Source organism: Prionailurus bengalensis, chromosome B4 (assembly GCF_016509475.1).
Source record: "Prionailurus bengalensis isolate Pbe53 chromosome B4, Fcat_Pben_1.1_paternal_pri, whole genome shotgun sequence".
NCBI lineage: Eukaryota > Metazoa > Chordata > Mammalia > Carnivora > Felidae > Prionailurus > Prionailurus bengalensis.
In genome coordinates, this window is record NC_057358.1 from 79,991,243 (window position 1) to 80,012,638 (window position 21,396).

The window sequence follows — 21,396 nt, forward strand, 5'->3', positions numbered from 1 at the left end:
GAATAAAGGTAGAATGGGGTAGAAACAGAGCAAACACCAGGGGAAGATCAGCAGTAACCACAATCAGGTACCATGAAGATGGGCAAGGCTGGTGTAGCTTGACTACTGAGACCTTCCACTTGCAAGAGACTGGTTCCTTCCCCCCATGGAACCTCTGACTTCTTGTATAGTGAAATGTGCCTGTAGCCCCCAGGTCTTCAGGAGCCTGGAAGTGGACAGTACTCTTAAAACAAAAAACAAAAAAAAATGCCTTTTTGCTACCAAAAAGAATTGCCAGGGAAACTTGCCAGTGGACCCAGAAGCCAGTAAAAACCAGTGAAGTCAGAAGAATTGCTTGGCTCTTTGACCCTAAACAAAATCATGTATCACGTTAGATTAATTCCCAAACTGAATTTAATTTTTTTTTAAGTGCCTCGTTTTGGTAGGATAAGAAGACACATCCGGCAGGGATGAGGTCATCACAAGAAGAGTTTGAATATGTGCAATAAAAAAAATAATAAAACAAAACAAAACACCGCCTCTTCGTGAGTCTCGCTTGAGGTAGAGCAAACAGCTTGGCAGGAACCATCACGGAGGGCAAAGTTTCCTGCAAGTCAATCTCCTCTGTTACCTATATTCTGGGCCTCCAGCTCGCTCTTAAAAATCAAAGGGCGCGGACCCACCATTCTGAGCGACACTCACGACCTTATTCGTGTCTGTGTGAAGTTTCAGTGGACTTTTACATTAAGCGCCCTCCCCTGCCCTGTTTCTCGAGAAAAGCTGGAACATACTCTGGTAAAACAAAAGGGGAAAGGGGAGACGGTCTGTCAAATCCTAAAGCAAAGAGCAACCAAGGCTTCCTAAGTAACTGAAAAGGACTTGGGGGAAAGAAATAATCCGTTAGTGTAGATACCGCGGGGTTGAAATGACTCCCCATCCCTGCAATGCCATACATAATTAAGAAGGACCCGATCTGAGCGGCTCTGGGGGTTGCAAAGCGGCAAAGAGCGGTCTTTGGAGGCTTGGGGTGTCAGCAATCCCTCAGTTTACCAAGCCCCCCCCCCCTCCTCCCAGCCGTCCACGCGAAAGCCGGGTCCGAAGGCTTGCAAGGTCCGGAGACCTGCTCTCCAGGCTCGGCTGCGGGGCTGCGTCCCCGCGCCACCGCCGGCCAGCCGCCCACCGCCCGCAGCGGCCGCAGCTCGGACTCTGCCTGCAGAGGGGGCCGCCCCTCTCCAAAAGCGGCTCCCGGGAGGGCCAATGCGGGAAAGTGACTGGGTCCCCCACCGTGGAGACGTAGCAGCGGGACCCCGCTCCAGGAAAGGGCGAGGAGGCGCTGGACTCACGCCCGGCCCCAGTGCGGCGCCAACACGTCCAAGTTCCGCTAGGAATGTCTGAAAATCAAGTTTCTCCCCATTCGGTTCCCCACCCCCCTTTAAGTCTATTCCCTTCCAAAAACCAAACACTTTGACGGGCGGTCGCCACCCGGTCTGGGAACTGAGGTTCTGATTGGGACAGATTTCGTTTGGTTCAGGTTGAGGAAATAAGGGTCGACCTGTCCTAGGGTGGGAACGTGGGGACCTCTGCCTCTGAACTGTGCAAACCTCTGGGGCTCCCTCGAAGAGGAGTGCGCTTTCCCAATTGCCCCAAGCCTCGTTAGGTTCCGTGGAGACCGTGGGCACCACTGGACCCCGGACCACTGTGGGGGACAAAGAGAAAGCACTGAGAGCCGCTGCCCGCACCCCTCAAAGTCGCCCGCGGGAAAGCCCGGTGGAACGCGCGCCTCTGCGGGGCGAGGAGAAGCCGAGTCTTCAGCCTGTTCTCCTCCCTCAGCTTCTGCTATTCCCTCCGCCTGATTTCGGCTGGAGGAGGTCGTGGGTGTTGGAGGGCAGAAGACGAAGCTGCTGGGGAATTAGATAGGAAGGCAATACTCCTGAGTTCCTTGACCGGCCCTGGGAGAGAAGAAAAGGAAATAACCGACTGATATCAAAAATAAAGATCTGGAGCGAGATTATGATCGCACTGGCTTTTCTGCTGATGCTCCGCATGCATGTCCGAGCTGGCTCTGTCCGGGAGGGCACGAAAAGATGCTTTTTTGGCATTGAGCAGGAGGAACGCCCCCCCCCCCCCAGCTTTGGATACTTAAAATTCAAGTGCGAAATGACAGCTGAAGAAATGGTGGAGAGGGAGGTGTTGAGGGTTTTTTTTCATTGTCCTAGGGGTGTGTAACAAAGCGGATTTTGAAGCGACTACAAATACTTTCCCTGTTCACGGAGCGTGGACCTCACTCTTCAGGTCCACTGTGGGGGGAGGGGGGCGGGTCACAGAGGCAAGATTCTCCATGGACGTGGGCGGACAATATTCCAGCATCCTAAAAAACATCATCAGAGCGACATCGTGGAAAAATTCTGGCAACCTTTCCTGTCACTTGCCTTTTGGTTATTTGAGTAATTCAGGAAAAGGAGAATTTTGGTTGCTTGGGGAGGGTCCTCATCGCTGGAGAAGAGAAAAAAAGGAAAATCTAATAGAGAATGGTGGATTGTGTTCTGAGATGGTGCAATGGGTCCCTCTGTGCATTTTTTTTTTTCTGGTGTAAAAGAACCGAGTCCACCTTTCTGGGGCATCCATTTTTCGAACAAGACTGCTCCCACTGTGGTAAAAGACATAGGGCTAGATAAAGTTACCAAAATGTGTGCGTGTGTGTGTGTGTGTGTGTCAGGGGGAGAACAAAGGTTTTCTACTTATATCAATGGAAAACATATTTCTTGATGGAAATCATTTTGGGGCTCTAGTTTTTTTCCAGGGTGATCAAAGGTGGGTAGGACCAGCCCCCTCCACATAATCCTTATTCTGAATATGCACTTGCTGGTGAATCTGGGGCATTACTCCCCCTGACTTGAACCTGTAGATTCAGATCCTTATTCCAAGGTGGGCAGAGCATCTGAGAAATCCCTACTGAGTTCAGAGCCTGGGGAGTGAGCCCTCACAGTCCAGCGTGGAGACCAAGGGGGTGTCTCTGGACCCAACCAGGAGCTAGGCTGCACCCAGAGGGCCTGAGACCAAGGGAGCAGTTACCTTGGGGGTGGGGGTGGGTGCTTAGGATTGGGTTTTCTTCTTCCCAGGATAAATCACTTTGGGGAAACTTTTTTCAAGGAAGGGACTAAGCTTTGATGGTAGTGAGCCCACTTTTCTTACTGGCAATATTCGAAGAGAGAAACTCACCGCTCACTCAATGCTCTTTGGAAGAGCATCCCAAAGAAAAGATTTAATATAGGAAATTTGTAGACTCCGAGTACAAGTGTAGAAGTACATTTGCAATTATGTCCTACTGGATGGGGATTTGTCATCCTGGGTTTCTACACAAAACGTGACCATGCCGCCTCATATGCATGTAATACGTTGCAGCAAATGCCACAAATACATAGCCATACCGAATTCATACTGAGATTTCCATCATGTGAATAATTTGCTTTTCTCCTTTACCCTTGTGCCAGCTAAAACTTACGCAGCTTTGAAGAAGTCTTTTCTCGTGGCTTCCCTGCCTGTCTTTTATCCCTTTCCCCCCACTGCTCCCCATTTTTCTTTTTGAGCCAAGAATTCTCTCCAAATTTTTTGAAAAATCTTAGTAGGTGCATGATTTTTTTTTAAACCGCTTCCTTATCCTAAGACTGGGCATAAGAAACAGAAAATAGGGTTTCCCCCCCTTTCTTTCCCATTTGGGAGATGCCCTTTTTACAGGAACAAGCAGACGGAGGCTGAGAAGGAAGGGAAAGCTGGCCGATTCCTGGTCCCGCGGCGTGGCGGTTGTCAACAGAAAACTGCAATTAGGATGTGACCCTGTAAATGGGCACGGGAGCCCCTGGAAGTACAGGGACCTGACTCCCAACGACCCCCCCCCCTCCCCAACACAAGGCTCACTCAAGCACTCCCGGGAACGGCCAGGCACTGGGTAAGCCCACGTCTCCCCCACGCCCAGAGCTCTCAGCAACCTCGTTAGTCTGCCGTAGTCCTAAACGAACGTACCCACCTGTGCGCTCAGCCATCGGTGCCCACCGAGTGCACGCAAGTGCATCCCTCGGGATTGCGGGGGCGATCGCGGCCGGCTCGAGGGATCCGGCCGACCGGCCGCGGCGAGTGGAGGGGGCGCTTCCCGATGCGGGCGCTCATCCCGCGGTCCTCCCATGTCGGCCATTTATTGTCCTGTGTGCAAGCGGCGTTCGCCAAGCTTCAGCTTGGCCAGAGTTAGTGAAATCAAATACTCAATAATTACTACATGCAAAACAACAACAACCCCCCCAAACCAGCCTGTTAAAAGAAACCAAGGAACTCTCCAGGTCTTGGGAGCAATCCAGAGAGAAAAGGGAAAGGAGTCAGAGGCTTGGCGCCGGGCTCCCGGCGGAGGCAGGCGGCCGTGACTGCTCCGGCCGAGGGGACTCACCATCCAGGCTCCGGAAGTGACCCGAATCTCCTAAAATCTGTGCAGAGAAAAAAAAAAAAAAATGCGCTGAAGGAACCCTGTCAACGCCAGGATTCTGCCAAGTTTGGCGAGAGGGCAACTTGGTTTCCCGCAGGCGCGGAATTCCGCTAAGTGATAGCTGGGGAGGGGTGGGGGACGGATCTGAGAATCACACACTGCGAAGTTGCTCCGGGGTAGCCTCACACCTGGGGTCTTTATTCCCTCTTAAAAATAAAATTGTAAAAAAGCGTTTATGCCTTACATATGCTTGAATACCATTTCCCCTTAATAGCTAGCTGCATCAGAGAAAACACCGGTGGAAGTGAATTAATAAACAGGTCTGTGCCCACGTATATCTTTATCCACAAAACCGTAGGTCTTTCCCAGACACACATATCAGCATGGGTATAAAGACAATTAAAGGCTTCATATTTTAAAAATTAAACGTGACTATGTTTCATAATCAAGGGAAATATTTTCAAAGTTTTAACAAAGATTACTTAATTATCTGGATAGGGGTATCTGAGAGCACATATCTTGTGTTAATATTTATCTAAAGTTCCCTCGACACCTAACAAAGCATCTATTATGTGCTTACTTGTCTGAAGATGATAGGTCCATAATAGAGGAGAGATAAATAAATCTGTATTACTTCTTTGGAGGGAAATTCATTAATAAGCCAAGCATTGAAAAGAGAGTTGCAAATATTTTAAGTCACAACGCAGATGCTGGCAGAAAAGGATCTTCCTAAGGCTTCAGAGTAGGCAAGGAATTGCACAAGTCCTTCCCTCCCCATGCCTTAAGAAAGCATCTCTGCAAACCTTGAGGATGGTCTTTTGTCACATCCATTTGTTTATGGTGGCTTAGAGGAAGGAGGGAAGGCCACCTCTGGGGACAGCTGGAGTTGGTGGGTCCACAGAGTCTCCCCAAGCTCACGTCCTTTCCTTTAACCCCTACCCACTCCATCGGTCCACCCCAACTGGCACCCCTGTCATGACTAACCCGTAAATGTCTCCATGCTATACAAGCACTATACACACCCATCACAACACATGTTCCCCAGCACGGGCACTAACTGTCCAGTAGTGTCCAAAAGCCGGGACTCAACAGTCAGACTCCCTGGAAATACTGAAGTTCACCAAGTATGAGGAGCATGGGGTGGTCTCTTTGCCTTGAAAGGTATCTCTTCTTATTGGAGTTAACTTTTCCCTGACTATGCAAGTAAGTGTGGTAATTTTGGGAAAGAGAGAAAATGGATGTTCCCGTTCTTTCTGGTTCTTTAGATTTCATCAACTTTGCTGAATGTACAAGGCAACACCACAACTAAGAGAGAGAAGAAAAAGTGATCCTAAAATACTTCCCGAGGGAAGGGAAATTTGGGTGAGAGGGAGGAAGCAGTGAGGGAAGGAAAGTCTAGCAGACTCTCCCCAAGGATATCATCCTAGCAATAGTTGCCCACCAGTCACTAAAACTGCACCACATTACATCTTTTCAGGAAGATTGAATTAATTACCACCAGTTGGAATCTTGCTCCAAGGACCCAGACACTCAAACTCCCTCCTGCCTTTCTGCTCCACAGATCTCAGGCAAGGTTGGCTATTTTGACCAAGAGTGGTTTATTCCCCCCACCCTGCCCCTTTGGTTGAGTCCTTGGGTCTTCACTTCCATCTTTGTTGGAGATGGGGGAAATTACATTTTCTTTCTTTTGATAAAGCATCTTCTGAAGGTCCTTTAGTTACTTGTCTCCTGCTTGATTCTTTTCAAATTAGAATGATGAGACTCTATGTTCTTCTGTGGCTTCTGAAAGTGTCTGGTCATGTGGAGAATGAGGCTGTAATCCATTTAGGGTGCAATTTCCCCCCCATCCTCCTGATAAAATGTACATGTACCCTCCGCCATCTGCCTCTTAGGGTTCCACCATATTCCGCTTCCCAGCGGTGGCATTAAGGGGGTCTGTCACCTAGTTAGAGGTGAAATGTCTAACCTTTCAACTCTTTTATATTTTGTCATTCTTTGGGACAGGTTTAACAGTCCACTTTGACACAGAAGAATGATGTGTTGGGGTCCACAACCCCTCCTTGTCCTGAGGAAAAAAAATTATAGCTTCTGCATAGCTTCTTTTAAAGTAACTGGAAGTTAGACAGACAGACAGAAAAAGAGAGAGGGAGAGAGACTGGTCAGCCTCCTTTCTAGAAGCCCCAAATCTAAACCCTAAAAGATGGAGGAAATTATTGAAAGTGATAAATGCCTTTTCCAAGCATTCGGTGTGTTGGCTTTCTGACCAAAAGGGGCCTTTGTTAGATCTCGGCAAGAAAGCCAAACCCAGCTCCCAGCAAACACTCCTCCACCTCTTCCCCACCCCCCTCACTCCCTTGTCTAACTTGAAAATGAACTTGGACTTCCCTCGCAGACAGGCCCTAAAACCAGGAGAGATTTTATTTGTCTGTTTCTGAAGGGCTTCCTAAAAGGGGGAGGTGTTTGGGGGGGAGGGGATGGGCACAGAGGGCTCTCTCCCACAACAGAGGATGGGGTAGGGGTAGGGGCTCTGGGGAGGCAAGAAGGTGAAGGAGATACTTTGTGAATTTCTTAACTCCATATTAATTCTCTGAATGTCTTTTGTTGGCGGAAGGTGAGGAGAGGGCAAGTGACAGGCTGAGATGTTGCTGAAAGAGAAAAGGGAGTAGGAGGGATGAAGATTAGAAAGGAGATGACCCTAGGGAAGGAGAAGATGAGGAGGGCTGGGAGGGGTTCTGAGATGAGCTTGCCCAGGCTGGGAGGGCAGGGCCTGGGAAGCGGTGGAAGAAAGAGGCTGGGGTAGGGACTCCGGAGGCCACTGGAGGAGGTTTCCTGACAGTTCTCCATGGACAGGGCTGATCTCCCTACCCACTCCAGTGCACCACCAGGAAGGGTCTACAATTGTGGGCAGGCTGGAGGAGAATCCAGGAAAAGATCAGTGATAACAGCTTGAACCCGAACTACTGTGTGGATCCTTGCAGGACCAGACAGGAATGTTTGATATGGCTCCCCAAACTCGGGGCCATCACCACAGGTCCTAAGTTGGCAGCAGAAGGGAGTGGATTTCCCTCATGTCTAAAAGAGGGAAGTGAATGGGGTCTTGAGCAAGGCAAGGTTGGGTTTGAGAATGGAAAACCCAGAAACTAGGAGCAAAGTGATGCTCGGCCATCTTGGTCTCATCTTCCCTCAAGCTGGGGGCCCAGGGAGGGAGAATAGAAATGGAAGATACCAGGATGGAAGCCACTGTCCAGGAGGTGAGTTCCCATACTGGGAGGAGAGGTCTGGGTGGCCCTTTTCTGAGGCCAGGCAGTGGGGGTGGAAAAAATAAAGTAGAGGAGGTTCCAGAAGGATCCAGGTGCCTGGGAGGTGGCATCTGTGTCTCCATACTCCTTGGGTCATCCCAAACCTTCCAGAGCCCAGAGAGGTGGAGGGAAAAAGGAGAAGAGAAGACTGGGCTGGGCCAGGGAGCTTCAGGGTCAGTCACTTTTCTTTCCTTCTTCACCTGCTTCACCTTTGCAACCCACCAGGAATTTTCTCTGCATGTGTCTCACTCAGACACACACTCAGGGGTGCCTTCCCATAGGCCTTCTCTGACTCCCCAAACCCTTCCTCTATGTGGCCTCTCCATCCAGAACATCCCTTTCTTTCCTGGATAGTTCAAGCCCTATGTCCTCTGTCATCCACAAATCTCCTTTTCCATTCTGCAGCCCAGCCCGTGTTCTGGACAGGGAAGGGCCCCCCAAACTATGCCCGCCCACCAAGGCCCCCAGTCTGGGCCAGAATCCAGACCCCATGGTGGTGAGGCTCTTTGTTCTCCAGCAGCCTCAACCCACCCCCTCCTTTTTTTTTAAACTGGAATTTCTCCCATAAAAAAAAAAAAAAAAAAACAACGGGGTGGGGGGCAGGAGCTTAAGAGCTTCAAGTTTTTGGTTTTTTTTTTTTAATCCTGGGGAATATGAAAGAAACAGAGGAAATTAAGGGGAAGAGAAAGGAGAATCAACTGAGGCGTAATTTCCAGAAAGAAGAATCTGGAAACAGGGGACACGTCAACTTCATTCCTCTCCCCCTGCTCCCCAGCCTGGCATTTAAGCTACACCCAGTGCTCAAATGTGCCCTTGAAGCTTGCACCCTCCTGCCACAGGCGCTGCCAGCTTACATCTCAGACTTTGTCTTTAATACAGTGGGCCAGGAATTCCAGCCTCAACTTCAGAAAGGCACAAACATTTGCCTCTTCATTTTTCTAGTGTTTTCCTGGGGGGAGGCGTAGGTAGCTAGGATGGGCATGCAAATGAAATGTGTATAGGGAGAGAGAAACAGACCAGTAGAGAGCATTATTTGCATACAGAGAATTTTGGCCAGAGCTAGGTGTCTTCATGAACACATTGGGTTGTGTCCACAAGGGCATGAGCTGGAACAGTGCATACAGCCTGCACACGGACCCAAATCCACGGGCCTGGAGCAAACACACACACACACATACACACACACACACACACGCACTTTCACTGAGAAGGCACACTGAATATCTCTTTCGTATGTTAGAGACTTAGAAAAGAAGAATTTCAGAGTCGAGCTGAGCCTGGAACTCAGTCTCCAGAGGAAGCAGAGGACGGAGTGGCTCCGCCGCCCAGCCCTGACAAAAAAAAAAAAAAAAAAAAAAAGTCCCTTTGAGAAAGAGGCCCCAGAGCGGAGCCCCAGAGCGGAGCCCGGTCTTCCCGACGGGGGCCGAGGGGCTATTTTCCATTTTCCTTTGATTTAATGAAACGCTCTATCTTTACTCCCACACCGGCAGCTCGGCGAGAGACGGAGGAGTCACGTTTCTTTTCCTTTCTCTGGATTTCCTCTAAACTTCCTCCACAGTCCAGCTCCATCGCCCCATCCACGCGGCCCGGCGGGCGAGGTGTGGCGGTGCGGTTGGGGGGGGGGGGGTTGGCGAGCGCCGGGCCGAGGGTTTCAGCGCCCGGCTTTCTAGGGCGGGATCGCCTCGGAGATGTAATTACTACGTTTCCAGTGGTGCACATTCTCCTGGAGTGTTTAATTTGGTTTTATTTGTGTCTCAGCGAGATCCACATTTTTTTTTTCGGGGGAGGAGGGAGAAGCGACCCCAGGCTTAAAGTTAATTAACCAACCAGGCTTTACTTTTCACCGCCCGCCCGAAGGCGCCTGCACAGCCGCCTCCCTCCCCGCTCCCGGCGCGCCCCTGTCGTGGAACCAGTTTCAGGCGCGAAATGTCTTGGGGAACCCAGCGGAAGAGCCGGGAATGGTTCAGAGTATGCGGACACTTCTCCGGACGCTTTTAACCCCCGTAGCCCTAGACTTTCTCTTCCTCCAGCCTTCCCACACCCCCAGATCTCTTGGGGGGCCTACATCTTCTTTGGCTGGTCTTCTTGATGAAGGAGACTTTGGTTCCCTCTCCTCTCGTCGCTAAAATTTGGCCGCATCGTGCCCCTAATAAATGGAATTGTAAAATTGCCGGGTTAATTAAATCTATATCTCACTGCAATAGGAACAGTTAATGTCCTTACATAAACCTGGAAAAGAACATACTATTAATTTTATTTATTGCTGGGCCGCCCTGCACCCAGATCCTTCCCGCCGTTCTGCCCCCTACTCCCAAAGGCTGGGGGAAGCGTGTCTTTGGGTCCGGGTCCGCGGAAGAGGCGGCTGGCATTGAGCTAGAGCAGTCCTGGACTGGGGAGGGAGCCCCAGGAATGGGGTGGGCGGTTCAGGCTCTTTGTTTCTCCTGGCGGCCCCGCAGAGCCCGGTCCACGTAGCTCCGGGTTCTCCACTTCACAGGAGGAGAAGCCTGGGTCTCCGCACTACCTCTACACCTGCGGCTGCCAGCCGGCAGGCCTCCTCACCACCCACCCACAGCAGCAAGGCAGCAGGCCGACGGGGGCCAAGGTCACACGACCCAGTCTAGACTGGCCAGACCCTGTTTGCGCTCCTTGTTTTACCTTGACCTTGGACCCTGAGGCAGGGGAGCCAGATTCCTAGCCTAAAGCCGGCTCTCAGCGAGACCCCACCTTCCCCTGGCTCCCCTCCTCTCCCTCCACCATCCTTGCCCTCAACACACTTTCAAGCGAAGGCAGCTTACGTTTCAAGCCTCCCTCCTGTCTTTTGCGCCTCCTGCCAGCCCGGCCCAAAGCCTGTTTTTCAGTCGCTGAGGTGACCCTGCCGGAGGAAGATCACACTGATAAAGATTACTCGGTTCTCATCCTAACTCACCGACCCCAGGGCGCTCTCCATCGTCAAATACCACCTTCCCCTTACAGGGAGAAAGGAGGCGGCCAGTGGGCCAGATCTCAGTACAAACCTGGCATCTGCTCTCAGGTTTGAGGGATCCAGTGGGTCCGGACTAGCCTGGGGCTACCGCGCGGCCCCCGCTTGTGTGCTGTCTGGACAGGAGCACCCAGCATTTAAAATCCGTGGCAGTGGCAAGGAAGAGGGAGATGCTGCAGCCCCTCTCCCCTCTTTTCCTCTCTCTTTATTACCTCTTCTCCTCAGGGAGGCCCTGTGCTGAAAGGGAACTTGGCTCAATTCCACGGAGATGCGCTCTGGAAAGGGGTGACTCTACTGATGAGCTAAATTAGGCATAGGAAACCCAAGTCTGGAGACTGGGAAGGAGGAGGGGAGCTTTTGGGGGGGGGGGAAACCCCAGGAAGTTGGTACTAGTTTTTTCTTTGAAATAGGGGGCAATTTTTAAACATGAAGACACTCCACACTAAAAAGGAGCGACCCCAAGAAAGCGGTGGGAGCTAAACTTGGCGTTGTCCAGCTGAGAACTGTGTTGATCCTGGCTCTGCCCCTCGGCCTTCTTCGGCCGATCAGCCCAGGCCATGGAGGGCGGAGACGGGGCCCCGGGGCTTAGGTCGGTCCTTCTGGGGTCTTACTGAGTTGTGCCTGGGAAGGATCCCTCCAAAGGGGCAGCTCCGCCGCCTGTCTCGCTTTCCACGTTTCCTTTTGTACACCGACCTGAGAGTGCTTGCTCTTGTTCTCATCACGGGCTTTTTAGCTTTTCTAGACCGTATCTTTCCCCCACTCCCTACCCCCCACGCCCCTGCCCTTTTCTTTGAAAATCTCTCTGAGGCTTTTTATTTCTATTGTACATTGAAATATCAGTCTATTCTATTGCTCTCATTTTCCTCCCTTCATTCTTTCTCCATTTTCCCTGAGAGCATCCCTCCACCCCCTCCATGTAGTGGTGTGTGTGTGTGTCTGTGTCGTGGGTTGGGGCTATCACATCCTCCCAGCCCTCTCTGCCCTGCGGTCAAGGAGCCGAAAGGGTCCCTCTCAGACAACCCGGGCTTTGGGGAAAGTGGCTGAAAGTCGGAAGTGGAAATACAATCCCGACACCAAAGTCTCGGTGCGCGGTGTCAGGTTCTTTCCATCCGTGAGCTCCAGGGGATTATGCCAGGGCCAGAACCAGGGCTCCCCACGCCTTGCCCGCGCGCTTCCGCCTGTCTAGTTTATCTATTAAGAGAGGAAAAAAATCAGTTTCTCCCCTATCCTTAGCCCCAACCCCAATCCAGTCCCAGGGATCGTTTTTTGGGGTGGGGGTCGGTCTTCCCCACAGACGATCTAAACCTAAACCTAGAGGGAGGCGCCCAGGAACAGTCCTAGCGTCTCCAGACCCCTTTGCGTCGGCCAAATTCAGCCTCCCCCTCCTCCCTCTCCCTCCCTCGGGCCTGCCAGGGGGGCGTTGCCCTGTCCCTTTAAATCTCCCAGCTCCCTCCTCTTTGCCCCTCCTGAGAGCCAATCAGAAGAGACCAGTTTCCCTTTGCCCCGCCCCACCGCCAGGGGTGGGAACCCCAGGAGACCTGGCTCCGGCGTCACGTGCACCGGTCGCGTCACACGGGCGCGGGAGGGGTGCAGAGGGGAGTCGGGCGGGAGACGGCGGATTTCTTAATGAAGTGTCCCCGCATGCGTAGAGGGACTGTGGGGAGGGAGGTGGAAGCACCCGGAGGAGGAGGGGAGGGGAAGGGAGGGAAGGGAGGAGGGATGGGGGAGGGGAAAAGAGAGCGAGGTGTCTCCCTAGCTCGCAGCCTCTGGCAAGTGGAGTTTTTAAAAAGCTCGAGCAGATCATGTCATGACGACTTCGCTGCTCCTGCATCCGCGCTGGCCGGAGAGCCTTATGTACGTCTATGAGGACAGCGCGGCGGAGAGCGGCAGCGGAGGAGGCGGCGGGGGAGGAGGCGGCGCGGGCGGCGCGGGGGGCGGCTGCAGCGGAGCGAGCCCCGGCAAAGCCCCCAGCATGGACGGGCTGGGCAGCAGCTGCCCGGCCAGCCACTGCCGCGACCTGCTTCCGCACCCCGTGCTGGGCCGCCCGCCGGCTCCCCTGGGCGCCCCACAGGGCGCCGTCTACACGGACATCCCGGCCCCAGAGGCTGCGCGCCAGTGCGCCCCGCCGCCGGCGCCCCCCACCTCGTCCAGCGCCACCCTGGGCTACGGCTACCCGTTCGGTGGCAGCTACTACGGCTGCCGCCTGTCGCACAACGTGAACCTGCAGCAAAAGCCTTGCGCCTACCACCCGGGTGATAAATACCCGGAGCCATCGGGCGCCCTGCCGGGTGACGACCTGTCCTCCAGGGCCAAGGAGTTCGCCTTCTACCCCAGCTTCGCCAGCTCCTACCAGGCGATGCCCGGCTACCTGGACGTGTCGGTGGTGCCTGGGATCAGCGGGCACCCAGAGCCGCGTCACGACGCGCTCATCCCCGTCGAAGGCTACCAGCATTGGGCTCTCTCCAACGGCTGGGACAGTCAGGTGTATTGCTCCAAGGAGCAGTCGCAGTCCGCCCACCTCTGGAAGTCTCCCTTTCCAGGTAAGGAAGGGGCCCGAGCGCCGCCGTCGCCAGGGACCCCTCCCCGCCCCGCCTGCCCCGGGGCTCCGCGCCTCAGCCACCCCCGCCGTCTGGCTCCGGCGCGCCGGCTCTGCTGGGCTGCCGATGGAGCCGGCCCGGCGAGCTGCGCTGAGGAATGCGCCGGGGAAGAAATCTGCTCCGACACGTTCCCCGGAGCTGCCCGGCCGAGAGTGAAGCAATCAGAGGCGCCCGATCGCCGGGCCGCCGGCTCCGCTCTGGTAGGGAGCTCGCCTCCTCCTCCCCCAGCCTGCTCCAGTCTCACGCGCGGCTCTTGGCCCCCCGTAGCCCGCTTCCAGCCAGGAATGGGGGTGGGGTGGGCCTTGGGTGCTTTGGAATCTGAAACCACCAGGACAAAACCCTCAACTCACCGAAAAATTGGGGGGGGGGGGTGTGGATAAGAGCTACCTCGCCTGAATTTTCAAGATCGTTCAGGCACTAGACAGGTTTTTTTGTTTTTGTTTTTTTGGATAGGGGTCTAATTTGCCGGTTCTAAAGAAATGCAGAATATTTTCTTTCATTGATTTATTTTAAGAATTCGGCCACGAATGTCCCGATCATGAAGGGATCCCAACTAAAATCTCTAGAGAGGGTGTAGAGAAAAGGGAGTTTGCATCTCTCTCCAGGGATAGAAAATTTTCTTTGCCTCTCTGGCATACTGAGCTCAAATCCTGTGGGTGTTCCCCCACCAACTCCCCCAAATGTCGGGGGAGAAAGAGAGTTTTCTATGTTTCAAACACAGAAAAAGGGGAATGAGGATGAGAAGTAGGGGACGGAAGACCTGTGCTGGATAGAGCTGGGATCCAGGCCCGGGTTAGGGACCCCTAAGTCTTTGCCTGTGTGTGCTGGGGATTTACCAGTGTCCTGTTTTTTTTTTGTTGTTGTTGTTGTTTTGTTTTTTTTGTTTTTTTTTTTCAACTGAGGCTATTACTGAACCAGAGGGGATCCTGCAATCCTCACCACTCCCCAGATGAGAAATGTCAGTTCCAGGTTTGTCAAATTCACATCAGGAGCTTAGGATTCAGCACTGCGCTGACAAATTACATATCCAGAGCCTAAGTCTGCTCTAGTTGTATGCAGAGCCTGGTGGGAGAGGGTTGACTGGCTCCATTCTATTGCCTACAGGAGTCCTGGGGGGCCCAGAGAAGCCACAAATGTCTCCCCATACTATGTAAAGGGGCCCCCAGCTCTACATGTGAGCCCAGGGACATTTTCACCGGGAATTATAGATCTGAAGACCTCCTAAGGGTGGGCCTGAAATTCCTCTGCATCCGGGATTGGGGAAAGGGCAGATGGTGAAAAAAAAAATCACTGAATGGTGTTAAAAACTGTAGAAACTAACATTCTTGCAAATATTATGAGATTACTTAGTATAACACAACTGAATATCAGGGTGGGACCCACACTAAACACCCCATTTCTGGCTGCCAAAAGAAAGATTGCAGGATGATAGAATTTTAGTACATTGGTATCATGCGTTACCGACTCTGTATTGGCCATAATATTTTTATAGAATAATTTCTGTTATTAACTACCTAATATGAAACACATGATGACACATTTCTAGGCGACAGGCAATTCACATGTAAGTATACAATCATGTATTACAGAGAGACGGCCCTTTAATTCTCCATCTCACCCAAATGGAAAACTCCTTTGGAGACAGGGGTCCAGCAGGAATTCCTGGAGCAGGGGGAGCCGGTAGGCCATGCTAAGGGGCCAAGGGGCAGGGGAGCAGATGGCCACCTGGCCCACTGTGGGCAGAGGCACAGGTGTAGAGCAATGGGCAATGGGTTTAGCTTAGAGAGGTGAAGAGAAGGATACTCTGGCATCCTTGTGTATGTGGAGGGAGGTGGGGGTGAAGGATTGGAGAAAAGCTCAGAAATATCTTTGAGCAAAATATACATCTTAAAGATTCCCGGGGCGGGGGGGGGGGTGGAAACTGCTCAGAATAAACACTTTTTGATCATAGCCTCCTAGAGAAAAATATCTTTGAAATAAAAAAAAATACAGCCCAATTGAGATTTAATACACTTGCAAATTACGGCATGGAAATGGATATAAAACCCACTGTTTCTCAGCAGCTATGGGCTCACACACTCCCTGTGTAGAAATAGAACCAGGCTGGTGTATCTCCGTGAGTGCAGACGTCCAGGCAAAAAAGCAGATGAAAAAGAAATTATCTTCAGACACCCTCCACCTTTCTACCCACACAGAGATCTTTTAGAAGTAGTGAGATTTCCAGATAACTCTGTCTATGCAATTGTGGTTTTTTCCGGCAGCATCTAGGCATAAACACTACTGTCTCTCTTTAACGCCTCTGGCTCTGAGAAACCTCATCTATGGCAGTCTGGGCTGGTGTGGGATATGGAGGCAATTGTTCAGAAAGATCCAGATAATTAGGGCCAAGATGTGTTGTGGCTTCTTCCTTCCCCCAATTATAGAGACCCTTGTTTCATTGCTCTTTTTTTTTTTTTCCCTTCCTATGGTGAGATAGACACTTTTTTTTTTTTAAAACAGAGAGAGGCAAAAATTCCAGAAGAGAATCAGCAAAAATTCCAAGATAGAATCAGAATGGGGAGTGGGGGGCAGAGAGGACAGGGAGAGACAGAGTCAGATAGGATTAGGGGAGACCAATAAAATGAAATAGTGGGTTCTTTGGGTCATATTGGAAGTCCCTACTGATAAGCTTTGGATTATGGTTGAGAAGAGGAGCTAGGATTCCTAGCTGGACAAAGTCCTCTACAGGGCACAGAGCTCTGTTGTAAGAGTGGGTGGTCAAGAGCCAGTGGGCAGTAGGAACCATACACAGGACCCCAAGAGTAAGCTAGAGCTGAGCATTGATCTGATTTTTATTCACTTTTCAAAGGTGTCTGTTAGATCCTCAGGTATGAAGTGGTGTGTGTGTGTGTGTGTGTGTGTGTGTGTGTGTGTAGATGCTCTGGAGGGAGGTTAGGGAAGGCCTGATCGTAAAATTAATAACCAAGTCCCCTACTTACTTTGGGCAGCATAGACACAACTCGAGGTCTAAACTTCCAGATGTTTCTACATCTGTGGATCCCAATTCCTTTCCAGACAAGACAGCGGACAATTAAAGGAGGCTTCTTTGAGAAGGCAAGACTGAACGTATTTTTCCAGGAGGCCAAAACAACCAACATTTTGGTCAGATCCATTAAAAACTTGGGCAAATCAAGCCTCGGCATCCTATAGAGAAAAATAACCAATTTAGACCAGTTACCTGTGTTTCAAAACGGATTTTTAAGGATTGTGTTGATTGACCCTCATCAGAAATTTAGAGTTGGGTTTAGGGGATCCAAAACTGGGAAGGTAACTATGAGCATTTTGAGAAAATGAGGTAAAAAAAATCAGGGACAATTAGCTGGTTAATTCAGGAACCCAAACCCACTTTATCTCATTTTGCTCTCCAGTGAAAAGGAGGTATTTTGGAGCTGGATTGTACAAGATACGCTATTTCCATTTCAGAACTTACTACATCATGATGTCGAGTCAGAAAATCTCGGCTTAAAACCTGGCTCTGCTTCTTAAGTCATTTTACCCACTCTAAGCGTCACATTCCTCCTCTTGTAAGTTGGGGTTAATAACATAAACCTGAAAAAAATGTTCTAAGGATTTTTTTTTTAAGACAGATACCTCATGGTATCACTACTTACTGTCTTCGTGTTACTCTTGTCCCAGAATCGCCCATCTCCTGAATCGTGGCTACATCTGTAAGAGTAAAACAGATTTGAGCACTGAGAGACGGTTAAAAATTATCTTGTACAAAAAAAAAAAATCCTTTTTAACCCAAAGGAGCTCTGTGAAAGTGAAGTTGTTTTGTGTTTCAGATTTTTTTAAAAAGCCTTGGCCCATTCCTACATAGGCAAACACAGGTGACAAGTCCAACAATTTTCCTGAGAAATTGGCATCATGAAGACAGCTAAACCAGGCCATTGGAACCCCGCTTTTCACATATTCTTCCTGAGTGCTTTATTTCCCGCTGCATTTGATTGTGACCCTCTTCTCTTTCCAGCCTGTGTAGACAAGTATTCCTGGATGAGAGCAGACCCAATGGCAATGGTGTAGAGAAGGTGTTTTATGAGGGTGGGGTGAGAACAAGCATTTCAGGAAGAGCTTTGTGTCTATGTTCTGGACTGCCTCTCTATTTCCAAAGGGCACTAAGAATGAAGGGGGGGGGCTCAAATATTCAGTCCTCATCATTGGCTTTTACCTGAAGAAGTCTAACAATGACATTTTTCTTAAATTGAGGTGTGAATTATTCAGATAGTCCCCCCCCCACTCCCCACTTCCCCTTGAAAGTGTTGCCATGACCTTTTTATTAACAGGGATGAGAGTGGAGTGGAAGGGGGATATAAGTGAAATATATTGTTCTTAGTTCCTGGGAAATTCACAGAGCATAAAGAAATTGAACTAGCAGTGGTTGGGATAACAAGGTACTTAGGGTTTAAGGTTAGTGTTCTTGCATGCGATGGCCACAATTTCCCTCAACTTTGGAGGAATGGAGAGGAGAGGTCTTTGGAGCAGAATTTGCTGTCTTGGTGAGTGGACGCTTGTAGGGGCAAGAGGAGGGGCACTGAGTTCTTTTTGTAGAAGACTTATGTGAACAGTGGGTTTTAGCCCAGAGGTCTCTCCTGGTACTTCCTTTGGTGGGCAGTCCCTGGGGTGTGGACCCCTTAGCTCCAGGGGCCTGATGCCCTACAACTCAGGTCCAGGACCTCCTACCTTGGATGTCGTTAAATGGCTCACCACATTGGACTTCTAGAGCGATGGGCTCCCAGGCAGGCTGGCTTCACCTGGATACTTTTCTTCTCTACCTGTTCGTACAGGTCTCCGATTCCTAGGGTAGAGGCAGTGACCAAAGGCATGAGGCCCCACTTGGTGGCCTGTGCCCACCGAAGCTGTCTCTCAGCCATGCTCTCCCTCAAACACACAACAGAACATTTTCCCCTGATAATGGCACACAGTCTATACTAATGGTTGCCCAAATAATCTAACTGCAGGAAGGAGGAATTTCCCTGAATACCTGCAATCCTCTAGACCCTCAGACCAGGATGGAATTTGTAGGGACCCTTTTACAGGTACAGGAGTCTCATAATGAGTGCTGTGCAGAGCCATATTGGAGCCTGAGGCAAAAGAAAAAAGTCAGTACTATTGGTCCCACGTTTATTTTAAAATTTGTTATTTTGTTTATCATGGATTTTTTTGCACTTATTTTTTAAACATCGCCTGAAAATGTTATTTATTTCGATTCCCAAGTTTTTGGCGCCCCCTCCCCTCTTTTCAAGTTGGCATTAGGGGCAACACACCCGTGACCTCGCCTTAGCGGTGGCCTTGCTCATAACAGAGGCACAAAGGACTGGGGGGCAATCCCTCTGTCCCCTTGGAATCCCTGCCGCAACCTTGCGCCTACACGGTGGTGCGACCTGGGCGCACAGCCTGGTCGGTCCAGGGTCCAGACACACGACTCACTTCCCGCCGCCCGCCTTCTTTCTCTCCCCCCAGACGTGGTTCCCCTACAGCCCGAGGTGAGCAGCTATCGGCGAGGGCGCAAGAAACGCGTGCCCTACACCAAGGTGCAGCTGAAGGAGCTAGAGAAGGAGTACGCGGCCAGCAAGTTCATCACCAAAGAGAAGCGCCGGCGCATCTCTGCCACCACGAACCTCTCGGAGCGCCAGGTCACCATCTGGTTTCAGAACCGGCGGGTCAAAGAGAAGAAGGTGGTCAGCAAATCGAAAGCGCCTCATCTCCACTCCACCTGACCGCCCATCTGGCCACCCGCCCCATCTATTTATGTCGCCGCTTTGTACCATAACCGAACCCACCGATGGACGCTTCGCCGGTGCGGACGAATATTTAATGTTAACGAGAAAGAGTAACCGCGTCGCGGGAGGCAGAGAGGATCCGAGGGCGAGCTCCGCAGCCCCCTGCTCCCCACCCCATCCTCAACCCCCACCCCCATGCAGATGGGACCTACTAGCCTCTACAACTTTGGAGGTGGGTGTGGGTGGGCTGTGGGAGGAAGGCTAACTGCCTCCACATCCCTTTGCCCTCGACCTTGGCTTGCCAGAAAACCTAATGGCAGCAGAGAGCCCGATCATTCCAACCAAAGCAGGGTTGGGGGACTCCGAATGACCCCATTCTTGCCTCATCCTTTGCCCAGGCAGGTTGATGACCCTCCTGAGGGTGGGGCCTCGGTGCAGGACCTGGTGAGCTCATACCATCCCCCCCAGTTCCTCCTCCTATTCCCAGTCCCTCCCGCGCTCCTTAGTTAGGCAAGATTTCCCAGTTAAGATTTTCTGTGCATATTTTAAAAGTCGCGTTAATATTAATGATACTTGTTAGGGATCTGGCATCGTGATTGGAGTACAGACAGCGGGTAGGTTTTCTTTCTTCCCTGTTTCAACAAAAGCTGGAATTGGTGGGGGAACTGCCCGCCCCCACCTCAACCAGGAAGCTGAATTTCTCCGGAGTCCCCACTGCCTCCTGTGTTCTGCTCTCCATCAACGTGCAGAGATCCAAGGAGATGGAAACCCCAACCACGCTGCTAAATCTCTCTCTCTCTCTCTCTCTCTCTCTCTCTCACTTTCTGTCTCCTTCCTCTCTCCCTCTCCCTCTCTTTACTGGGGATCAGGCCAGGCACAGAAGCAGAACGTTTTTCTAAGGAAAGGACAAACTTCTCTTCCAATGGGATGGAGAGTGGGTCCCCCAGCACAGCCCTCTCCAGCTGCCCGTCCATGGAGGCAATAGCTGAGGAGACAGCCTCACACTTTCACTTTTACTGGTTGTCCAGAGGAAAGCAGTTTTCTTCCAGAAGGCCAAAATAACCAGCCCCCAATTAACCAGCTAATATAGACACCGCCTAACATTTCCCTCCTCAAAGGCCAACTCACTGCTGAGGGGGGGGAGGCCCCTCACCTTCTCCCTTCCCACTGGTGCATTACAAAACAGTGTTCTTTTGAAATGTTCATCAGAAATAGGCTTTTTTAAAATGTGTGTATCTGTATATAGTATTGTGATGTCTGAATGACAACGTACTGAATGCAAAAAGAAAAAGAACCCCACAAACCTGTTTTTAAAATAAAATCTTTTTTTTTTTTGCCTTGATTTTATCGCTCAGATTCCTTCTGAAGGCGCTTCTGTCCGCTTGCTCGTCAGGGCCATCCCTGATACCCTGACTCAGCCCGGGCGAGCAAGGGGAGGAGTGTAGACATCACCCCCAGCCGGGTAAATTCCAAACTCCTATTTTGTTCCGCTTACATTTCTAAAGTGAGTTACTTGGGTTGTTGACGTGATCTAGACAGGAGAAAAACGCCATCCTCAGAATAGATGAGTGTATGTTGGGAAGAAACGGGTGTGATTAGCAACTGGGAAGGCCCGGAAGCAGGTGAGTGAGAAAAGTACTGACCTCCGGTTAATAGTTGGGGGTCAGGCCTGGATTTAGGAGGTGAGAAGGCAGCGAGCACCCAGTTGGAGCTGGATGCTGTGGCGGTAGCGGACGGTGGTAGGGGCCCTCCTGCCCCCAGAAGGGTAGCCGGTTCAGGGCTGGGTCTAGGAAGGGCCTGCACAGCCTGTCCTGATGGCGTGTAGCCCGCTAGCTCAGCATTCTTGGGCTGCTCTCTTTTGTCTTCCATCAATCTATGCCCAGACATCAGGCCGATAGGACCCTTTGGTCCTGCAGTTCACTAAGCCCACCCCACTTTCCCTCTCCAGCCTTGCTGGGAACCACAGTCTTCCAGGCAGTCAGGAGCCGCGTGGACTCTGCCACTAATTTGTTTCCCCCGTCGCGTCCTTCTGTGCCTATCTCCCTATCTGGCGGAGTTAATGAGATCGTTAAGTTGTCAGGTTAAGAGACTTTTAAAAAGCAGTATAGCCTAAAACAATGTTATCTCAGATTAAATCTTTACTGCAGCAATTTTTATTTATATATAATTTTTTTTTCTCTCCTGAGACACAGAAAGACCGGAGGCGTTGGGTTGGAAATCAGAGTTCTCCGATCTCCCTTTGCCCAATGGCTGAAATTCTTACAATTTTATTTAAATAAACGTTTCTGGTGGTGAGACACATGCACGCACA

General features: G+C 51.1%; 1 protein-coding gene and 1 long non-coding RNA gene across 2 annotated transcripts; one reads left to right on the forward strand and one right to left on the reverse strand.

Annotated features, from left to right (window-relative positions):
* Positions 1–9,463: 9,463 nt before the first annotated feature.
* On the reverse strand, positions 9,464–13,209 carry LOC122473499. Its single transcript, XR_006294677.1, has 3 exons — positions 13,098–13,209; positions 10,545–10,621; positions 9,464–9,895 (listed from the first exon to the last, which is right to left on the reverse strand). It is a non-coding gene; the product is annotated as an uncharacterized LOC122473499 (long non-coding RNA).
* HOXC13 (homeobox C13) lies at positions 12,421–20,427 on the forward strand. Its single transcript, XM_043564143.1, has 2 exons — positions 12,421–13,269; positions 18,826–20,427. Exons 1-2 carry the CDS (start codon positions 12,537–12,539, stop codon positions 19,080–19,082), a joined length of 990 nt encoding a protein of 329 aa, XP_043420078.1. The 5' UTR covers positions 12,421–12,536; the 3' UTR covers positions 19,083–20,427.
* Positions 20,428–21,396: the final 969 nt, after the last annotated feature.